Source organism: Terrapene carolina, unplaced genomic scaffold (genome assembly GCF_002925995.2).
Source record: "Terrapene carolina triunguis isolate 2854851 unplaced genomic scaffold, T_m_triunguis-2.0 Scaffold58, whole genome shotgun sequence".
NCBI lineage: Eukaryota > Metazoa > Chordata > Testudines > Emydidae > Terrapene > Terrapene triunguis.
This window is the reverse complement of record NW_020664409.1, coordinates 35,148,495-35,172,035: the sequence shown is the minus strand read 5'-3', so window position 1 is coordinate 35,172,035 and position 23,541 is coordinate 35,148,495. Positions and strand designations below refer to the sequence as shown.

At 39.1% G+C, this 23,541-nt stretch overlaps 1 protein-coding gene across 1 annotated transcript in view; it reads right to left on the bottom strand.

Moving 5' to 3' along the window:
* RBBP8 (RB binding protein 8, endonuclease) overlaps window positions 1-23,541 on the bottom strand; it is a 57,269-nt gene that overhangs the window by 22,118 nt on the left and 11,610 nt on the right. Inside the window, exons 4-9 of the mRNA XM_029913878.1 lie at window positions 17,359-17,454; window positions 13,902-14,014; window positions 12,497-12,572; window positions 9,486-9,655; window positions 7,217-7,321; window positions 4,247-4,341 (exon numbers count right to left, since the gene is read on the bottom strand). Coding sequence (XP_029769738.1) covers window positions 4,247-4,341; window positions 7,217-7,321; window positions 9,486-9,655; window positions 12,497-12,572; window positions 13,902-14,014; window positions 17,359-17,454 — 655 coding nt within the window. The remainder of the gene's footprint in view (window positions 1-4,246; window positions 4,342-7,216; window positions 7,322-9,485; window positions 9,656-12,496; window positions 12,573-13,901; window positions 14,015-17,358; window positions 17,455-23,541) is intronic.

Sequence of the window (23,541 nt, the reverse complement as noted above, 5' to 3'; positions counted from 1 at the left end):
TCTACAAGACAGAAACCCCCTACTGTTGCATGTCCCCCGGCTCCCCAATCTCCTTTCCCTTCCTCCCATGTTTGCCAAGCGCTAGGCACTGGGGAGGGCAGTAAAGGCATCCATGGGGGAGGATGTCAGTACAGAGGACTGACTGGGGCACTGTTGCCCTGCCCAGCCACTGATGGGGCCCTATTGCATGGGCCACCCAGTCATAGAGTTGTCCAAGCTGCTCCTGGACTGCAGCACAGGGTACTGCAAAGGGGACTCAAGCCATGATGCGGGTGCAGCAGGAGCCAGTACTCATGCGGACATCAGTGATAGCAGCCATTCAAATAGTTCTTTCTGCTGAGTTCTGTCATCCTCCCTTAGCTGCTGTTCCTTTTCTAGGAACTAGGAAGCAAATGTCAGCTCCTGTGCTGCAACCCTGTCCTCAAGCTGTACAGCCAGCCTGAACCTTTCTGCTTGCCTCTCGTCATGCCTTTCCTCTAGCCATAAGTCCCTCTCTCTTAGGTAACGGACCTCCTTGTTGGCCTTGTCCAGAACTACAACTATAAGTTCATCACAGAAATGCTTCCTTTCTGAACGGTCCATGAAGGTACACTGACACAGGCTTCTTCTGCGCTGTAGAAGTACTAGCCTGTAGAAGTTGAGGGGCCTGGAATAAGGCAAGACACAGAGGGTTATTGTCTCAAATAGCTCAGTGCAGGAGCAAAGAAAAAATCCTTGTGGAATTTCAAGGATATAAAATGTTACTTTTAAAAACCGAATTTCAATATATTGTGAGGGGGATGCTTCAGCCCACAGAAGCTCCCTGGACACAGCCAGGTTAATCACAGTGTAATAAGTACAGAGACAATGGCAAGTTAAAAATCGCAGCTGCTTTCTCCCCCTCCCCGAAGAATTGCAGAACAACTTGGGCTGTGGGAGGGCAACAGGGACATTAGTGGCTGTTCTACAAAAGGTTGCTCTATCATTTCAGGCATTCCACATTTTGGAGGACATACCAGTTCTTGTGGTCCCCAACTGGCAAATAGAGGTGTTACTGCAAGCTGCCCATGGGAAACCAGCAATGCCTGCCAATGAAATATGCAAAGTAGTGACTGAACAGCGCCTCTACGAGTGGAGCGGGATGGTCAGCTACCAAAATGGCCCTGGAAAATATGCCCTTCCCCAAATCATGACTACCTATCTGGAGTTCCTGCTATGGGAAAAGTTTGCAGCTATCAGCACCTGGGATTGGGTCAGAATTCATGAGGGAATCAACAAGATGCTGTGTAAGCATCCACATGACTGAGCCTGTTATGACTGCATGAAAATACCCAGAACTCCACAGCCATTCCCACATCCCCGGCACATTTCTGGACCAAACTTAAAACCCCAGTCGTATTTGGGAGAAATGATTTAGTCACCTATGGACTGCATGAACTACATGTAACTGAAATGGACCAGATTTGTAAATGGAACACATTTTCATAATCCCCTCAGTTCACTGTTTCCAAGTGCCTCATTACACTGTTGAGTGGTTACAGAGCAGTGTACTTATGGGGATGGCAATGTAAAGTTGTTATTTTTAGCAAGAGGAATGTGCTATCAAAAACGTGTGGCTTTCCAGAAACAACTCACTTTTAAATGTGTTTTTAACTGTTTGCATTTCATGGTCTCCATTTTGAATTCCATTTGGTGGTGAACACCGAGGTGCTGGCATACCGTCTGCCATTAGTGGATACACACTGCTACCCAGGGCTAGCACTAACTTTTGCATTCATTCATAGAATGGAAATCACTCCCATTTCTATATTAATAAACATTAAAATGGAGCTGGAAACTTACCAGGCTCCGTGGCAGGCCGTTCCTCTATGGGGCACAAAAAACTCTTCTGAGTACAGCCCCGAGATGAGCTGCAGCTGCTCCTGTGGCAAAGCTTCCTCTGAACTGGTGTCAGCAGCAGTCAGTTTGCTGACTTCATTTTGTTTCCATGCTGGACTCTGGGACACGCAGGTTGCCATCTTGGCTGACCAAGTCATCATGTACCACCACTGGCTCCATGCTCAACGCAGAACATAGCATCTGATCAAACTCATCATAAAACAGGCATGACTGTTGGCGGGTTGCCTAACATGCAGCTCTTGTTGCTATTTTTTCTGGTACTCAGTCTTGAGTCACTTAATTCACTCTCTGCACTGGTCACTGGTCCAGTAAATTTCCAACGCTGCCAGCTTCTTCGCTATTTGGTGTTATACGTGGTCATTCCTTGTACTCTTACTAAAATCCACGGTTTAGCTGGACTCACTGGAGAGATTAACCAAAATCTGCCTGTGCTCCCACAACCATGAAGCAGTGCGTTTCGCAAAGGACTACTCTTGGTCAGCGTCCACTGCAAATGCAGAAGGTTCTCCAAAGTTGTGTTTGCAGTTCATTGGTCAGAATAAAATGGAAAGGCTAACCGCCAACTTGCTGAGCTGCTGTACTAGAACAAGGGGGTTGCTCCTGTTTCCCTCAAGTCGATTTTCCTCTCTCTCAAAGAGTGTCAGCCCAAGGGATTGTGGGATACTTTTTGCAGACTCTCAGGACCCAAGTCCAGGGGAGACTGTGTTTACCCAGGTTTGAACACTGGGTCTTGGCTTGACCCCTCCAAACTTGTGGGGTCCTAGGACCCTGTCCCGAGTCCAAGAGATTTGTGTGCAGACAGAAGGGGGCTTTAGATAGAAGCCCGAGTATGGGCTTACACTACAGTACAGACATGCCTTCCAATAGTTCTTTAAGTGAACGTGACTAATGTCATACAGAACTACACAACATCTGCTCATTCTCCCTTCTCCCCTCCACCCCCACCCCCCCCCAAAAAGAAGAATTGCATGTGCAGTGCACGGTTTTGGTAGGGTTTGGGTTTTTTTGTTTTGAAATGTATATGTTGCTATGTGTCTGTCAGAGTAGGGAAGGTTGAAAACAGTGGAACAGAAGGTGAGGTGGTTTGTGATGGTCCTTTGTTCCTGTGGGAGTTTGTTCCAATGTCTTGGAACAGCTCCCGAAAGTTCTGTCTCCATTACATACGAGGGATACCCTTATGCTAGTGAGTGTAGAGATCTCTAGGATGATTTTTTCCGGTAAGCTCCTACTTGGTTTAAGAAGTAAAACAGAGAATTTCAATTGTTCCACTATAATTTATACAGTTACTACAGTTAAAAAGTTTATTTATCAGAAAAGGTGAATTTATTGGCCAGATTGAGGCCACCTGTTCCACTCCCTTTGACTGCTCCAATGATGCAAGGCCAGAAATCTAACTGAACAGGTAGCTGAATTCTGGGGGTGCCATGAAGCCACCCTAGCCACCTTTATGCCAACAATTCCTCCTACTCCCCAAAGCACAAGTTTTGTGTGGGAAAAAGTATGCTGTACTCTGGTGATCCCTGGCAGTTGGGTCCTTTAGGGACTATTCTAGTGGCAGCTCCAAGTTACAATGAGGGCTGGGTTCAATCCCCAGACAGCCCTGAAGACCAGAGGAACTATAAATGCGACTTAGAACCACCCTTCCTCCATCCCATCACCACAGTTTCTGCACTGAGCACAGGCTAGCCAGATCTGTGGACTTAACTCATTGTTTTATTCAAATGAAGAGTTGTAAGTGGGGGGGGAAATAATACATTTTATAAAGCTACTTAAAGCCTGTGGACAGGAAGCCTGTTCATTTCTCTTTCTTGCTAGGCCATTACATCAGGAGTAAGCAAAAACAGAACAGTATTTAGAATACTGAGCCCTGGTCTACACTGGGGGGTGGGGGAGGGGGGTGGAGATCGATCTAAGTTATGTAACTTCAGCTATGTGAATAATGTAGCTGAAATAGACGTACTTAGATCGACTTACCGTGGTGTCTTCACCACGGTGAGTCGACAGCTGCCACTCCCCCGTCGACTCTGCCTGCGCCTCTTGCAGCGCTGGAGTACAGGAGTCGACGGGAGAGGGTGTTCGGGGGTCGATTTCTCACGTCTAGATTAGACGCGATAAATCAATCCCTCCTGAATCGATCGCTGCCCGCCGAGTAGTGTAGACATACCCTTAGAAAATGTATTATTCAGAAGGCTTTTGCTTAAAGTGAAAATAGTCAAGAAATAATTACTTTTCTTCTTAGGGTGACTTTTACGTTCCTGGAGCTCAGCAGTTCTCCAACAAGGTCAGTTACATAGCTTGACAAACACTGCATTACACAATAACTGGCTTATAAGATTTATTTTTTGAGAAATACAGGAACATTACTTACAGATTCTTCTTGAACGAGTCCAATTGTTTCTGCAACAACTGCAGCCAAGTTAAAAGATGGCTTTGCAACAGGATAGCTTCCCATCCCTTGTTTATCTATGTGGATAGAAAAAGACATAATTAATACATTATACATACATGATAATTTTATTCTACTCTTACACAGACTGTGTAAATTGAGTCAGATTTAAAAAAAGAGTCCATAAATTGAAAACCACATCAAAGTGACAGAAGTGTGCTGAGCTGTTTGGGACATGGTAAATTTAGTGAAAACTTGGGATTCTTGTCTATACAGAAGGGAAGATAGTCCTTCTATTCATATGCAGTCCCACAAAATCAAACTGTACAGAGACAATCTGAGCAGAAATTACCCTTTCAAGCTTCCCATCTACAGTATGAGTTCAATGATAGTGGCAAGTGGATTGGCGCAGTACGTATGTGTCAATGGTGATAGTGCACCAAAAAGTAAATGTAGAAGATGTTAACTTTTTAAAGTCTAACTTTTCTAACACTGCACGTACTATAAAACATTTCACACTCAGTGACTGGGAAGACTGAAGTAATGCATGACATTCTACATTCTTTAGAATAAGAGGAACATTACCTACAGAGGCAGAGTACTATGCAAGGTTATTTCTGAGTTACTGCATTTTTAAGATGTACTTAAGATACCTAATTAATTCAGTCTTAATGATTACAACTATAATATATAAACTGTAAAATCTCACTACAGGCTTAAGCACTAAATATATTTGATCTCATTTTAGTGGTTAAGTAGACAGCAGAAAATAAGAATATTAAGATTCCAGTCAAACTAATGTGTTAGAGTCATTGCCTTTGGCTAGCCTCAAAGACTATGCTTCACAAGCTGTCACAGATTTTTTTCCTGAAGTCTCTGCATATCTGAAAATGGCTACCTTTTCCAACACACTTCTCTTCTGGTAGCCAGGCAGAACAAGTAGAGTGCTGAGCATAGCAGCAATATCCAAACAGACATAGAAGCACAGAGCAAATGGACCCAAAAGAATGGATTGGGTTCCCTTTGATTTCTGCATTGTCCCCAAAACCCCTCCTTGTCGAGCATAAAGGAAGAAAAATCCTGAGTGGGGAAAGCAGATGATATGCTATAATCATGCCTCTGTGACAAGAGCCCCCAAAACTCTACTCCCAGGTACCAAATTAAGTACTTCCATCTCAATTCAAGGGAAAATTGAGTTTAGGAAGTGGTGTTAGGAAAAGTACGTTGAAGTAATAATAGCACAGTTTTTATATGCTCATATACTGACTTTTTAAGGATGCTGGGATACATGATGATATTCTTTACACCTATACCAACCACAGTAATTTTAAATTTCTGCAGAAGACATAGCACCTGATAATACACTAATTGGCTGTAATCTTCAGTCTGCTCTTTAATTAACTAATTGAAAAAGATTTTAGAATTAGCTACATACACTGCAAATTTAAATACACTGCAGGCCAAAGTGTGCAGCTACATGCACAAAATAGGTAGTGTAACATGCAATTATCTGAACCCGACCATGCCAATTAGGAACATGCAACTTGGCTATTTTGGAAAATTTGGCCCAGAGTAACGCAGTTTTACCAGGCTTATTTATCATCAGATTTTTAAAAACTGATCATTAAATTTAATTATTATTATATTGCATTTCAGTATGATGTTATGCTACATAGTGCTCAAAACATTTTGTTATTTCACATTTTATTGGAAATTCTTCTTTTGAGTGAAGAATTTTTCCATTTTGAAAACATTATCCAGAGCAAACTTACTGCCAATGAAACTCAGTATTTCAAGATGGCCCATTAATCTATGGGCAAATTACTCCAACTGGGTTAAAAGAAAGACCTTATTCTAACGGTCCTAACATATTTTAGAATATTTGCTATCTCTAAAACATTTACTATCTGCTTCTAATGTAGAGGAATTTAAAATTCAAACTAAGATTATTGCTCCAGACAGTTAATTACTTTAAAAATAATCCCACATTGAAGGAAATCTACACTGTCTGCTAAAAACAAACATGGCGGCAGACATGAGGGAATGATCTGCTCTAAAACAGGTGCCTGTTAGATCTGACAACTTAAATATTTTTAATGCCATATGGTTTTACATAATTTCTAATTATTTAACTGCATATATAGAATATGAAATGTTCACAATTTTGTAACATTTTTACAAATGTATTCAATGCATTATATGAAACAGTGAACTGACTGTATGCATATTTCCATTCAATACTTGTAGTTTTTTCCCCTTAAAGTTATTCATTTAAGATTTAGATTAGGGAAGTAAAGAAAGGCAAACTTGCCTTCTTACAGAGTCGTAGAACAGCTCAGTTCATTAAATCAGGGGGAAATAATGGGCTTTCAGGTGACAAACACAAGAGTGTCCTACAGGAATACTTTCTGAAACAGTGCTATCTCCAGTCATCTAATTAAATATTTCCCAGAAAAATCCAGAAAACTGAAATTTCTGGAAATTACAAGCTTGACATCTTGTTTCTAAAGTAAAGAACATGAAGTGGAGAAAAAAATAAAGCTACACCAACTCATGATTATGCCAAGAATACAGGAACAGAAACCAAGTTTAAACATTTGGAATCAAATGGGAGAAAGGATTTTAGTTATAACCTCTTGTACTGGAGACAGTGCTGGATGACTATAAGAATAGTAAGATTTAGCACTTACAGTATTTTAATCTATTTTATAGACATTAAAAGACTTTCCCAAAATGACAATGGAACTCAGTGACAAGAATGGGAACTAGATCTCAGGAGTGTATGCCAGCTCACTGAGGAAATATCCACAGTAATTATGGGATTAAGATTACTCCTTTTTTCTGGCTCCCGAGCTCAAATTGAAAACTACAAATTGAATTTGAGTTACTGGTTACCCATAACTGCCTGTGTTTTTTCCCTTATGAAAAAATATGATTAAACCTAGTATTTACTTGCTATCGGGGACAGTTCTTGGTCACAGGTGTCTGCCACTAGTATTTCCTTTCCACAGTGCTTAGGAATTTGAGTGGATGACGACAATGGAACTTTTCCAAATGCTAGATAAAGGAATAAAAATAGGAGTTAAATTGGATATGACCTGGCTTCATAATTATGAATAGGTACAGACTAGGGTTTCAATCCTGTAAACACTTGTGCACACACTTAACTTTAAGTATGTGAGCAGTCCCATTATCTTCACATGCTTAAAATTAAAGTGTTTCCATGATCAAGACTTGAAGGGAAAAAAAACAAAAATAATAACAAAATAGAAGTTACATTTCTTGAGATGAAATTGTGCTCAAGAAAAGTACTTTTTAACATGAAAGCGTAAAACAAGCCAGCCAAATAACAGTAAAGATATTCTGACAGATAATTATCATTTATGTTGATGCAACAAATCACAGTTATGTATGTAACACATTACAGTTAGACCCCATTTACTCAAAGCCTATGTTCTGTACACCTGCCAGCTGAAAGGGGAGACAGTTGCTTAAAAATTTTCCTATTAGAGGGGATAATTTTCAGCTGTCCCACCAGCAGGTCAGTTAAGACAATGATGACTATAGTGAATAACTTCACTTTGGATTACAAGCAAGACATTTTGTATGGTTATACACTGATACGTAGTTAACCTTTTCCAGCATGGTACCAACAGCCTGTAAGAATAGTTAATATACTTTGTGATTAATATTTTCTATTTTTATTCCTGAAAAGAAAAGAGCCTATTAAAAATTTATATTTATAACTATTCAGAGGCTTCTATATTTGCAGGATACATTCTTATTTTACAAGAAATAAATTAACATAGTATGAGCGTCTGGAATACAATATTCAAATCTAGTAACATGCATCCTGTGTATCATTATAATATATGCAGGAAATCTTACTGCACCTAAAAATAGTTTGTATTGTTATTAAAGTAGTTTACATTTGTTAAGTGAATATCTTAGACCAAGTTTAGATTAATCCAAATGCCTGCAGTAATAATAGGTTTGTGTACAAGACAAATGTAAGCAGGATTCTTATAACAGAAAAACATGTTTTGCAGTTGCTCAATTCAGGTGGCTATTTTGTTAATTTTGATGCAACTTCTCTGCAGTAACTGAACATGGCAGATTGGCTTTTCTTTTGTTCTCCACTAGGTGGTGCAACAAGCACATATACTGCAGAAAGTGCAATTCCAAACTTCAGGTAAGTGTTACTCCAAGAAACTAATTCAGGGATGCCTAGATGGTAGAGTGAAGTCCTGAATGGCTATTAACAAATATCTAACAATAAGTAACATCTGGTTTGTATAGGTGTTAACTGAGGGTACAGCTTTTACTAAAACTATTACTAGCAAGGCTGTGTGTGAAGGAAAGAATACAGCTAGACTTCCAAATTTATACGGTGAGGGTAATTAACATTGGCACAATTTACCCAGGGATATGATAGAATTTCCATCACTTGTCTTTAAATCAAGACTGGATGTCTTTCTAAGATATGCTATAGCTGAAACAGAAGTTATAGACTTGATGCAGAAATTATTGGGTGATGTTCTTTGGCCTGTGTTATGCAGAATGTCAGACTAGATCATCATGATGATCCCTTCTGGACTTTAAAAAAAAAAAAAAAGAAAGAAAAGAAAAGAAAAAGTCTATGAATTTATGATTCCTAGGCAGTTTTCAGAGTAGATTTGAGGAAAAAAAAACTTTTTGCTTACAAACTGAACAAGTTTGATTCTGAAGTCACTGAAACCCAAACATGTATCCCTATGAGGCCATTTTTTGCAATTACTTTTAAAATAAATTCCATTTAAAATGTAAATTAATTGATCTATTATAACAATGAGTACATTATCACATTTGTTAATTATCTGAACAAGATTTGGATTCAGCCCCTCAATTTCTTTTTATTATTTAGGAGTTCTAGAAAGGGTAAGATTCAGAAAAATCTATTGTCTGCCAAAATCATATACTAATACGGGAATTCAGAAACCTTGGGAGAGTAGGACACACATTAACTAATATGCTAGTGGTATGTTTAAAATCAAAACAACTTTTTACCCTAGAGCACCGGCACAATTATTACAATACATAACCAATTCACTTTTTTTGAACTTGTATACAGAAAGCTTTTAAATCTTTTGAATTCAAAATTAAATGTGGCTTTTGTTTTCTTTTCCCTTTAAAATCTTGAAAAGCCACTATAGAAAAAGGTGACTAAAAACAACACTCTTACCATTAGTGCTTTCAGAATGCTCCAGATCTGTATGTGTTTGCTCTGTGTATCGGACATGCCTGTTCTCTTTCTTTCTTCGGATACGATTAACCACTGATAGTGAAAAAGATTGAACGGGTGAATCTGGAATGACCCCTTCCTCCAATTCCATTGCTTGTTGCTCTCTCCCCCTGAGGACAGAATTCAGAGCTAAAATAAAACCTAGAAACAGCAACATGAAGAGCTAAATCTTTAATTTTAAGAAATTTATGAAAATCAGCTTAAGAAAATGACAATCACAGATTCAAAATATATAGCCAAGAGCAACACAATATAGAATTAGTATTGTCATCATGACTCCAGACTATTAGAAGAGACAGACCTAACAAGAAATTCAGAAAGGCTAGATCATCCTGTGAACTTCATAAACTTTCATGCTTCAGGGTTTAAGTCAATCTCTTGCAGTAAGAACCATCAAGTACTTGTCACTTTTGATGACAAGATCCAGAAGAAGATGGACCACTGGTCTGACCCATTATGGCAATTCCTATATTCCTCAAGAACATAAACAATAAGAGAGATGCTACCAGGTAAGTTTAAAGTTCCTTAATGTTACTAAAATTGCTCAGAGACAATCTTCCCTCACATATGATTCCATGCTGCGGTTTACTGACTGCCCTATAGAGGCCTTTATTTAATTTGTTTTTAGAAGATTAAGACAACTCCTAAGAGAGCCCTATACCCCAAGCTGTGCCACCTTTTAGAGAAAGAAGTCACCTGAAACATGTTTAAAAATGCATTGATCAGTAAGCGTGAAGTTCACTTGGCCCTATTTTGTGTGGTCTCAGAGCCTACTCATGATGTGCAAAAACTGGTTTAATAAAGTGGTAAACCTTTTCTCCCAAGAAATCATATCTAAAAGTGGCAGGGATCACAGAGGGAAAGAACAAGCTCTAATTAGAGATCTCTGAACTAGATAAACAGAATGTTTTATCCTTTTTTGTCCTCTTACGGGAAGTACTTTTCACTGTCACATGGGAAAAGACAAAGAGTTAAGGAAATCAAACTCAGTCAGGCTGCCTTTGTCATTTTTCCTTAATGTTACTTCTCCTTTTGACCTCTCAAGAGAAACCAGAGACTGGAGACCACTTTCCTGTCTTTAGAAAGTAGGATGCGAGGACTTAGATCTAAAGGAAGAGGAGGAGGAAGTGTGGAGAAACTGCCAAGCAAAATCCTCTTCAATGACTGAGGGAACTACCTAGCTATACAATAAAATAAAATAACAAAAGAAGAAATAAAATTCTGTATGTTTATAGTGCCTTTAAACTGGTGATTTCAAAGTACTTTACAAAGATAAATTATCACCACCCACAAAAACTGAGGCACAGGTTAGTGAGTTGTGTAAAGTCACACAGCAAGTTTTGATCAAACCAACAGGAAAAAAAATGTTGTGGTTGCATTAAGGTAACTTGTAATGGCTTCTGTAAAAGAAGCTGGAAATGCAATGAAAAAAATGTAGAAATCAGCTCAATCAACAAGAATGACTGAGCTACTTAGGCTTAATTAGTATGACAAGTCTGAAGTGTCAACTCGGGTATATTTTTTACCTGCTAAGTTTGTTTCTTTGAACACTTCAAGGTGAGTACTTATGTGTGGGTTATGCTGCTTCTCTTCAAATAGGGGTCACAGAAAATACTGAAACCTTAGAGCTATGCCACCTGCTATCAAACAGACTTTGCTTGACTTGAAATTCTCCATATGAAATTCACTAAGTACTATCAAGAACCAGTAACGAAAGCAGTAATACTGGCTACATATTTTCTCAACTTTTATCCATTCAGTTATCCTGCAAACATGAACTAATTGCTGGAATCTCCATTCAGTATTAGTAGGCTACTCAGTCTTGTACAAGATAACTGAGAAACTGAAATAGCATGTAAATAATATATTTTTCTCCACCATTCTCCTGATCTATTTCAGATAGACTTCCAAAATAGTATAACATAAAACAGCCAGAGAAGAAGGGTTTAAAGTTCAGTTCAGTAACTGCTGAAAAGGCTCTCCAACATATAGAGTGTCCATAAAGATTACTACACCAAATACATAATTCCTGAAATATGGAAAGACTCCCAGAAACCACCCAAAATATTTGAACATGGAAGTCTCTGATCTCTCCATCCAAGGATGGTAGAAAGACCTCTAGTAAAATAGGATTTGAACACACAATACAGTTTTCCTATAATCTAGACTGCCTTCCCCTATACCTTCATAAGTCTCTTTGGAAATAGTAATTTTAGACAGTTTTAGCCCTGCTAGGAGGACAACCAAGCAGTAAAGATCTAATTTCATTATATATGCTTGAAAAGGAGAAGACCTATTAGTTCCTCTAGTCTATGTTCCTGCCATCACAGGACTGATCCCTAGAAGACCAGAACCGAACAAAATATTTCGAGTGCTTTTGCATCACAGCTGCATGAAAGAATACTAGCTCGCTCTCCCACAATGCAACATCATCTCTGTGTTAAGTACAATATTACATGTTCTATCATATTACATTGGAGAATATGTAGGTCATTGGATTGCATTTATACTTGGGGTCTCTTGCAAAATGTACTGCTTTTCAGAGATTTCCCCCTCTCACTAAATATCTAATTTAGAAATCTCTTTTCTAAAATCTCATCCAGGCGAGAAAGAATAATCTGAGTATCTACACTGGTATAAGTGAATATGAATTTAAAATCCATATTCATAATGACCAAGATAATTTAAAATGACCACGGTCTCTTAAAGCTATCAATAAGTCCAATCACTTGGTTACAGAAATTCTTTCCCTCTGACACACACACACACACAGTGTAAAATAAGGGAAAATGCTGCATATTGAGATAGCAAGATATTTGTTTTCAGTTCTTTATTAATTCCAAATGAAAGTGGACTTTCATTGGACAATTTATTAAGAGATCTGACTCAAGTTTGAGGAATTAAACAGACGTAATATTTTCTGAAATTAATGTTGAGAAAAAGGAACTTACTCCATCTGCTTCTGCAACTGCTGAAGCTGTTCAGATATCTTTTTATTTTCATCCTGTAAGTTGTTTTTTTCATTCACTGCAATATATAGTGAAAAGTCAGCACACACACTAATCTTATGTTGCATTTGACTTTTGTTAGTTCTTCTAACATGACTAGGAAGTGAGAGATCAGATTATTACACAATTGTAAAACTGTAAACTTCTACTCTTTTATTGACATTCAAAAACAGAAGTATTCAAGTGAGTCATTGTTGTAAATTAATTTTTTACAGCAAAGTTATTACAAATTACTGGATCACAATGTTAATTAGTTCCATGTAATTAGTAGTTACTTTAATTTTGGATGTAAGTTTTTTGCAGTCAAACTGAACAGCTCATTCTGGGTTCCCTGACATAATTGCCTAGACTGGGGACAGAGAGACCACGAAAACAACATAATCAAGGCTTACTTTTTGGTCCAGTAACCAGATCGTCTGAGAAATAATAACACATTACTATGCTACTGGAAGCTGTAATAGTAGAAATTAAAACTAGAAAGACTCATCACAATTCGCTGACTTACACCTCTGACCTCATCTCTTCCATCTCTCCTATTTCTGCCAATACCTCGCACTTAGAACACACGGAGTCTCATCTCCATGCCTCTTCCCATAATGCCCCATATTGCTGGAATGCCAGGTCCCACCTTCCTCTGTTCATTTTCTCTTTATTGTCATACTTCTGTTCCTTTTTCTTCTTATATATTTTCTTTGTATTTATTCTCTCATGGTTATGGCCCTACCAAATTCACAGTTCATTTTGATTAATTTCAAGGCCAGAGGGTTTTTAAATCAGTCAATTTCACATTTTCAGATGTTTACATCTGAAATTTCAGGGTGTTGTGACCCTGGGGATTCCGACCCAAAAAGGGATCATAGGGGTGTGTGTGTCACAAAGCTGTGGGTGGCAATCCTGCGACCCTCCCCACAACAGCTTTGCGACCCCAATGGCTCTTCTTTTGGGTCAGGACTTCCAGGATTACAACAGCCTGAAAATTCAGACAAACATCTGAAAACATGAAATTGACCAATTTTAAAACCCTCTGGACTTAAAATTGATCAAAATGGACTGTGAATTTGGTAGGGCCATAACCATGAGAGAATAAAAACAAAAAACATACAATGAGATTAGAGCAACAGGATTTCACTCCATGTTAATATGAAATTAAAATGACTAAAAACTGTCTCTTATTTATTTTGTTTTGAAGACCACAGAAGGGAGTGTTCTTGCTTTATTGAACTTCTCAGGCTTATTAAAGCTACAATATGGGAATTCTCTCAACCTATAGCAAGGTGTATAATCACCAGTTTACATTTACAACAGACTGCATTTTGTCTTGGGGACCATTATACTAGATAACACTCACTAAGTTCCGTGATGAGTTTAAGGTTCTGTTGCCGGATATTTTCAAACTCCTGCTGTTTCTTTCTCATATGCTCCTCAGTTACTGCACAGCGATCGCATAATCCTGCTCTTAATCTATGTGAAAAATTAAAAAATAAATTTTTCATCTGTTAGAAAGAATGTCATACATAGGGCCCTACCAAATTCACAGTGCAGTAGGTCAATTTCACGGTCATAGAATTTTAAAAAGTTTTAATTTCATGATTTCAGCTATTTAAATCTGAAATTTCATGGTGGTGTAATTGTAGGGGTCCTGACCCAAAACGGAGTCCTGGTGGGGAGGATAGCAAGGTTATTTTAGGGGGGGTTGCTGTACTGCTACCCTTACTTCTGTGCTCCTGCTGGCGGTGGCGCTGCCTTCAGAGCTGGGCAGTTGGCAAGCAGCGGCTGCTGGCTGGGAGCCCAGTTCTGAAGGCAGAGCTGCCACCAGCAGCAGCGCAGAAGTAACGATGGCATGGTATGGTATTGCCACCCTTATTTCTGTGCTGCTGTCTACAGAGCTGAGCCCTCAGTCAGCAGCTGCCACTCTCCGGCCACCCAGCTCTGAAGGCAGCAATGCAGAAGTAAGGGTGGCATGGTATGGTATTGCCACCCTAACCTCTGCACTGCTGCTGGTGGGGCACTGCCTTCAGAGATGGGTGCCCGGCCAACAGCCGCCACTATCTGGCTGCCCAGCTCTGAAGGCAGTGCAGAAGCAAGGGTGGCAATACCGCAACGTCCCTAAAATAACCTTGTGACCCCCCTGCAACTCTCTTTTGGGTTAGGACCCCCAATTTGAGAAATGCTGGTCTCCCCCATGAAATCTGTATAGCACACAAGAGACCAGATTTCACAGGGGGGAGAGCAGATGTCATGGTCTGTGACGCATTTTTCATGGCCATGAATTTGGTAGGGCTCTAGTCATACGTAAGTCAGACATTGGTACTTAATTGGCTTTTGAAACAATAAAAGTAGTAAGCTGTTGACAACTATACAGAAGGTTGCCAATTGAAGACATTTCATATTTTGATGTATTGATACTTGAATAACTGTACATAAAATAGAATTAAAGGTTTACTTTGAATTGAGATTTAAAGGAAGATTTCAGTAATTAGTCATATGTTAAATAGCCAAGAAATTATTAGATGAGAAAATTACTACATGTAGTCTATGTGAGTTTGTGTAATTATATACACAAATTTTCAAAATGGAGTTTTTGAAACACCTATCAAGTTATTTCCATTTAGTGAAGAATGCTGATTTATTTCAGTGAGAGCCTATATTAATATTTGTACATATGCATTCCAGTTATTTCAGCAGCATCCAAAATGTGTTAGGCAATTTCCAAACACAAGGCAAGAGACATCCTCTTGAGCATACAATCTAAAAAGAATGATACAACATACAAGCAAAGCGATCAGGGTTATAATATACAATACAATATTATTATAAAATATAAAAGGAGTTACTTTTATAAGTAATGTTAAGTTACACACACTATGCTGTACGACTCCATGAAACCCTCCTGCTTATCGCCACTGCAATACCCAGGGGTTCAACTCTGTTGTCCTTACACCTCTCTCTACCAACATTCAACCTCTTCTCTCCACTTAAATGAGCAATTCACCCAAAGCAAGGTAAGTAAATGAGATAAGTAGATCACTTTCTTGTAAGCTTCAGGGGAGACATTTGCCTGATACAGTTTAAGGAAGTATCATGTTAGACATTTAATAATTGTAATTCTAATGTTTAGCTATTATTTTCTATCTAAAAATTGTCCAAAATTATGCAAAAATAAGACACATGTTGAACATAAAATATGAACATGATAAAATGAAGCAAAAGAATATACAAGTTGGACCAGTAAACAATAGTAACCACTCAGTATGGAATAATAACCCCATGTAACTAATAACTCAGACACACATACATAGGGTCTGATCCAAAGTCTCCGAAGTCAATGCTTCCACTGATTTCAATGGGCTTTGGACTAGGCCCTTAAAGTATATTTGTAGTCAGAAAAGGATTTTGTCTGAATACCACTTTTTTACTTGACATTCTCTCCCTATTACGTCATATTTGTTCACTTTGTAGGCAAAACCAAGTGTTTATTTACTACTGTTAGCAATGAAGAACCAAAAGTGTTATGGAACACAGAGCTGGATTCTGTTTTACCTGGGTTATCAAAATAATTGCCACTTAATACTGTATTTCTGCAGTAAGAATTTATTCCTGGTAACTTAAGAAGCAGAAAGAATACAGCTGAATTTTCAGATCTTAGGTTGAGCATTGGCCCTAAGAAAAATCATCTTGGCTTTTAAACTGATTATGTTTGATACTACAGCAATGGAGAATTACTGTAAAAAGGATGTTTTAGTAGTCTCTCTTCTTATCATAACCACATTAAACACGTGGTATTCTGAGAGTTAAAACTGAAGTTTGTAATACAGTTGTCCTCCTTGAATCAAACAGTCTTAAATACTCTTGGTTTTTCAGAACAAGAGAACTTTGTCTGCTAAGTAACCATGCAAGTTCATCCATTTGTGTCTCTTTACTTTGTCCATGCAGGGTCAAAAGTTCAGTACCTTACACTATTCAATGGTCCTATTCCCCTTCACAAAGAATTTCCAGGTATAAAGCAAACTATAAGGCTTTTACCTTGTTGTGGATTTTCACCTAGCAGACAAGTAGGGAAATAGTCCCAATATATTATGAACTCCTGCTTTCAATGCATTCTAAAAGCCTTTTAGTAGTGAGTTTTATACACAAGTAACACAATACTGGTCCCAGACACTTTTAAAGACGAATAGGAGATTTGATATAATTTTATGCATACTAGTTTTGTTCAATACTAATAGATTAAACAAAAATAGGAACAACAAGCCACATGGCATCCAAACAAAGAAAAAAACAGAATGGAGCAAGGAGTGATCAGTGAACAGCTGAGAATGAGAAAAGATTGGGGAAAAAGCAAAAGCTTAAAGGAGATTGAAAAGAACCCTGAAAATCATTATCTACTGGAAGGATGTCTAATCAGTTGTCACAAGAGTTTTAAAATATAAAATGTAATCTAATCAATGCTTTCTAGTTTATTTTGCCTTTTCCTTTAGAATCCTTGGTGGGATCTTGTCTTGCTTTGGAGTTTTGTCAATCTTCAAACGTGCTAAGTTCTCAATTCCCTATTTAATTTACACCTCTTACAGCAATTTTTGTAGAGGATATGAATTTGTTTAGAAGTTGCCACATTGTTTCCAGGTTGATCTCTTTCATTTCTATTTATCTGTATTGCACCAAGCACTGTGGTACCTGGGAACTAATACAATTATGTAAGAGGATTTGCACTTGCTACCTCTCCCTTTAACTATGTTTTGAGTATACATGAAAAAAGTTTGGTTCAGCCCTTCTCTCCTCTCCCCCCAGCAAAACAAAAACTCACTCACCTGTCTTCTAAAACTTTGATAGTGTCATGAAGTCCTTTCTGTTGCTCTCTCAGCTGTTGATTTTTGGTATAAAACTCTTCAAGCCTCTCTGCATCCCTAAAATAAAAGAGAAACAGGTAAATGCTTTAAGAAATAGATAAAAGAATCTCTTCAGTTGTGACAAAAGCTATTAAGTTTCAATAGAGAATTCTGTTTATGGTTATGGTGACTTTGCTCTCTGTAATGTTTCTTCTGTCTGAGCAGTGTGATTGATAATCAGCAAAAATATTAAGTTGAAGACAATAAATGAAACACTTGCATGTGTTTATTGTGAATGGCTGGTAACTTAAAATAATGTTTGAATTATACAGAAATAGTAGGTACTCCATAGCTCATGTTGCAATTGAATTTCCACTAATGTCTGATTTTGGACACTTCCCCCATTTAAACCCACAAAAAGAGTTATGCCACTAAAAGAGCCATTAAAAGTGATAGGTTAGATCTGGGGCCAAAGCAATTTTTTTCTACAAATCTCCAAATAAATCAGACAAAAGTCACTCAAATTATGACACCCTAAATACTACTTCTGGGGGGATTCTGCACCCCAAAAAAATCCAAATTTGGCACCAAAAAATTCAAAGTTCTGCATATTGTGTCAAAATAAAGCAATATAATCACACCAGTTTCATTTGTTTTGGTAATTTATTTAAACTACAATACAGAAAAAAAGTCTCAATAACTATTCAGCATTTCCAAAACACATGAAAGTTAAGTTACAAACACTTGGTAACTAATACCCTGCATTCCAGTTATAACCCTGGATTTAAATTACATTACAGAAAACCAAAGAGAAGGGAAAAAAAAGTAGACTGTCATTTTAAATTGCTCAGACTTTCACACATGAAAGTCATACAGTTTTGCTAATCATTGTCCTGGACTGGCTGGGTACTTTGGGAAGTGCTTGGTTCTGATTGTCCTGACATTTTATTGACTGCTTGGTAAATGTTTTATTTGCCCTCAGTATTTTTTTTTAAGTGGGTAAGTAAAATAAATCCTGAGATGTAATATAACTCCATTGTGGCACTTTCTCACAGGAAAAAAGTGAAAAAGCACATAGATCTTCCTAGCTGAAGATTCCCTTACTGTCATTTATAATAAGGCTCCTTTACATCACCCTGGCAATGTAGGGGCCTTAAAACTTTCACAGGTTTTATGCTCCTGGGGGAACTGACTGAGCATGGGAACAGTTAACAATAGGAACATTAACAATGTTACTACGAAGGCAGACTGCTACATTTCTGCCTCAGAGAATGAGATCAATTAACTAGCTGGCAGGCTGCTACATTTCTGCCTCTAGCCTGCCTCCTGCATAATAAAAAGCCCTACCCTTCCACGCCAGCAAGCTGCAGTAACAAGCGAGAGGGACAGAGAATCTCTCCCTCTTGTTTGTATGCCTAGCCCTGCTCCCCCCGCCCCGATGGTGATCAACCATGCAGGCACGCACACCCAGCCCCCGCTCCTGCCTCTGAGGCTACTCCAGGCATGCTGGAACAGACGCGTTGCCTGGACTGCTGGGGAAGAGGTGCGTCTCCCCCAGCAGATTTTTTTTTTTGCGTTTTTCTGAGCGGGGGCACTTTTGTCAACATCTTAAATAAGGAAAACTGTAATTTATGCTATATACCTTTAAAAATGTAGAATTCAATTACTTTTTTTTTTTTTTTTAACGTGCAGTGTTTTTTAAAGCTATAGTTTATAAACATTAACCTATAAACCAAATATCACTGTTGAAATACAAATGTCAGCCAGCAACTGCTAACTATTATGAGACAGATGCAATTTGCCTGTAACCTCAAAGATAAAATATAACTGCTTCCATTCATTGCAAATCTTGTCCCACAATAACTTTTCACACTGTGTGGGGGTGGGGGTGAAAAGTAAGTGCAAGTATAACACAATTCACAAAGAAATTTCAGATGAGAGTGCTGGGTGTTGTAGACTATACAGGGAAACAACAAATCTGACTAAAAACAAACTGCTGCCAAATGCACAAGGTAAATAAAAAACATTTTTGCTAACTTCTTTCTGTTATCTTGGGGGCTACCTGTAACTAGTCAATATAGCGTTTTGGGGGCTTTTTTAGACAAATACCATTTTCAAGTTGATGCTGTCCCTTTAGATGTTTTCAAATACATTTTACAACTCTTTGATTTTGGGCTGCTGGGGATTGGCGTTCACAAATGTGGTAGGAAGATGCTTCTGCAGTGTACTACCCAGATTTTTTTCTTTTATTGATTTAGAATTTTAAAACAAATTAATACCTTGAATGCTTTCTGACTTCACTTATTACTCAAATCACTATCATAGATCCAAATAGTGCTTTACAATACAATTAAATGATCCTCTTGTGTAAGGAGTTTACGGTCTGAAGTGCCTGATCTTGCAAGTGCCCCTAGAAGCACTAATACAGACTCTCATCTCCTTGTGGAGTGAAAAGCCAGGGATGAGTAGTCTAGACATTCCTGATATTTAAGGGGGAACCCCCCCCATACACACCTTTCAGGCCTACTATATGCAGTAGATCTAATCTACCTGGATTTTAGTAAGGCATTGGACACAGTTCCACATAGGAAATTTTAAGTTAAAATGGAGAAGATAGGGATTAATATGAGAACTGAAAAGTGGATAAGGAACTGGTTAAAGGAGAGACTACAACGTCTCATGCCTGAAGGGTGAACTGTCAGGCTGGATTGAGGTTACTAGTGGAGTTCCTCAGGGATCCGTCTTGGGACCTATCTTATTTAACATTTTTATTAATTACCTTGGCACAAAAAGTGGGTGTGTGTTAATAAAATTTCAAGACAACATGAAATTGGGAGGTATTGCCAACACGGAGTATCATAAAAGAAGATCTGGATTACCTTGAAATCTGGAGTAACAGAAAGGGGATGAAATTTAATAGTGCAAAGTGCAATGCCATGTACTTCGGGAATAACAAGAATTTTTGGTGTAGGCTGGGGATTTATCAGTTGGAAGCGACAGGGGAGGGGGAAAGACCTGAGTGTACTGGTTGATCACAGGATGACTATGAGCTGCCAATGTGATGCAGCCTTGAAAAAGGCTAATGCAGTCATAGGATGTATCAGGTCAGGTATTTCCAGTATAGACAAGGAAGTGTTAGTACCATTATACAAGGCACTGGTGACATCTCATCTGGAATGGTGTGCGCAATTCTGGTCTCCCATGTTTAAGAAAGATAAATTCAAACTGGAACAGGTACAGAAAAGGGCTACCAGGATGATCCAAGGAATGGAAAACCTACTTTATAAGAGGAGACAGAGAGCTTGGCTTGTTTAGCTTAACCAAAAGAAGATGGAGGGGGATTATGATTGCTCTCTATAAATACATGAGTGAGATAAATACCAAGGAGGGGCAGGAATTATTTAAGTTAAGCGCCAATGTTGACACAAGAACAAATGGATATCATCAACAAGTTTAGGCTTCAAATTAGATGAAGATTTCTACTCATCAGAGGAATGAAGTTCTGGAACAGCCTTCCAAGGGAGTACTGGGGGGCAAAAATCCTAACAGGCTTCAAGATTGAGTTTGATAAATTTATGGAAGGAATAGTATGATGAGACTGCCTATAATGGCATGTAGCCAATCTGCAACTGCTAGTGGCAAATACTGTATCTCCAAAGGCTGGTAATGGTGAGGGCTCTGAGCTACTACAGAGAATTCTGGCTGGTGGGTCTTGCTCACATGCTTAGGGTCCACCTGATCACCATACTTGGAGTTGGGAAGGAATTTTCCCCTGGGTCAGATTGGCAGAGACCCTGGGGTTTTTCATCTTTCACTGCATGGGACATGGGTCACTTTCAGTGTAAATAGTGGATTCTCTGTAACTTGAAGTCTTTAAATCATGATTTGAGAACTTCAGTAACTCAGCAAGAAGTTATGGGTCTAATACAGGGGTAGATGAGTGAGGTTCTGTGGCCTGCAGTGTTCAGGAGGTCAGACTAGATCAGTGGTCTCCAACCTTTTTATGCACAAGATCACTTTTTGAATTTAAGATCAAACCAGGATCTGCCCCGCCCTGCTGACTCCATTCCCCACTCCCTCCGTTGCTCGCTCTCCCCCACCCTCACTCACTTTCACCAGGCTGGGGAAGGGGGTTGGGGTGCGGGAGGAAGTGTAGGCTCTGGGCAGGGGCCGAGGGGTTCAGAGTGTGGGAGGGGGTTCTGGGCTGAGCCTGGGTCAGGGGATTGGGATGCAGGAGGGGGTGAGGTGTGCGGGCTTTGGGAAAGAGTTTGGGTGCAGGAGGGAGCTCAGGGCTGGGGCAGAGTGTTTGGCTCTGGGCTCCGGGCTAGGGTGCAGGGTCTGGGAGGGAGTTTGGGTGCGGGAGAGGACTCTGGGCTGGGGTAGGGAGTTGGGGTGCAGGGTCTGGGAGGGAGTTTGGGTGTAGGAGGGGGCTATGGTGCAGGAGGGGGTGCGAGGTGCTTATCTGCTTGCCCCCTCCCACCGCCGAGGCCGCAAATGCCGCCCCCGCAGCTCCCACTGGCCGCAGTTTCTGGCCTATGGGAGCTGCGGAGTCGGTGCTGAGGGGGGGGGGCGGGGGCAGCGCGCGGAGCCGCCAGCCTCCCCAGCCCAGGGGCCGCAGAGACGTGCCAGCTGCTTCTGGGAGCAGCATGGGGCCAGCCTTAGACCTGCTGCGCCGCCAGACTTTTAGCGGCTGGAAATCAAGATCGACTGGCAGAGGCTCCAGGATCAACCAGTTGATCGCAATCTACCAGTTGGTGACCACTGGAATAGATGATCATGATGGCCCCTTCTAGCCTTAAAGTCTATGAGATTCATAAACATGCAAAAAAGGAATAAATCCAATTTTTAAAAGTCATTTATAGGTCATATTTAAATGATCAAACTATAGACTTTAATCCTGTTTTACATAAAAAATACTTAAAAGAATATATAAAGGTACACTACCATCTCCTTTTAAAACTCAGTAGATTTAGGGATCTGATCCTAAACTTTATGTTCATGTTTTAAAGAAATACAATGGAAGGAACAGGAAGAAGTTTTCAGGATTGTGGTACTGCTTGACAAAGTGACTGACAATTTGGCTAAGAAGCTAGTCTTTGTAATGAATAGTCTCTGACCCTGCATTTACAAGATCATTAGCTCCAACACTGAACCAGGGTACAACATAAGGAGCTCATTGTCAGGCTGGTTATCAAGTCTGAAATAGTAAACCTCAGCTATTCAAAAGCATCAGGGAAAACAAAAACCCCTATGTAAGACTATTGTATCTACAATGTGGTACTTGTAGAACGACTCCAGCAAACAATAATTACGCCATTTGGTTTGATATGTATTAAATCACAACAAAATATCATCAATAATACAAATCTTCTAGAGACCAAACTGCCCAAGAATGTAAACTTTTCATTTTACATGGCTGTAGAAACAGGTCAGGATATTCAGAATTAAGTCAGTAACAGCAATCTGACAATTTTAGACTGGAACTGAAGCACATCTAGATATCTTTTTGGAAGCTGTACATAATAATAAATAAAAAGGGTGGTGCTTAATTTGATTTTTCAAGAGATTTGTAACTATTACACAAAGCAAGAAATAACTTAACTGAAAATCATTTACTAAAACTGATGGTACACAAATGTTGTAGTGTAAAAAGTCTGATTTGATTTCAAGCTTGGTTCCATTATTGTCTGTGAAGTTACACAGTCACTGTATTGCCAAAGCTACTTTATTCCTGACATATAAACTAGATATACACTATTTGGATTTTCACAAAACATCTGACAGGGTGTTTCATGAAACCCTACTCTCAAAATTAATTCGAATTAATTTTGATACCAATGTCAAATGGACTGAAAACTGGCTGAAGGACTAAAAAAGCATGGCCCAATCTGCCAAATTTTGTTCTGTGCCATGCATTATGTTTTATACAAATTTAATGTTTGCAAATAATTTGCATGTACTATAAACTGAAGCCTAAGCTGACAGTCAACACACACTGTCCAATCAGAGATGGGAGTAGGACTTGCAGCTGCACAAAACTTGGCAACTGTGGCTGGCAAAGCTGGGTGAGTGCTCAAGATGGAAGCTAAGAGGTAGCTGTATGTGTGGTTACTGGGGCTGTTGGTACTGCTGAGGGTTTGTGGGTTGCTGGGAAGATTTAGAGAG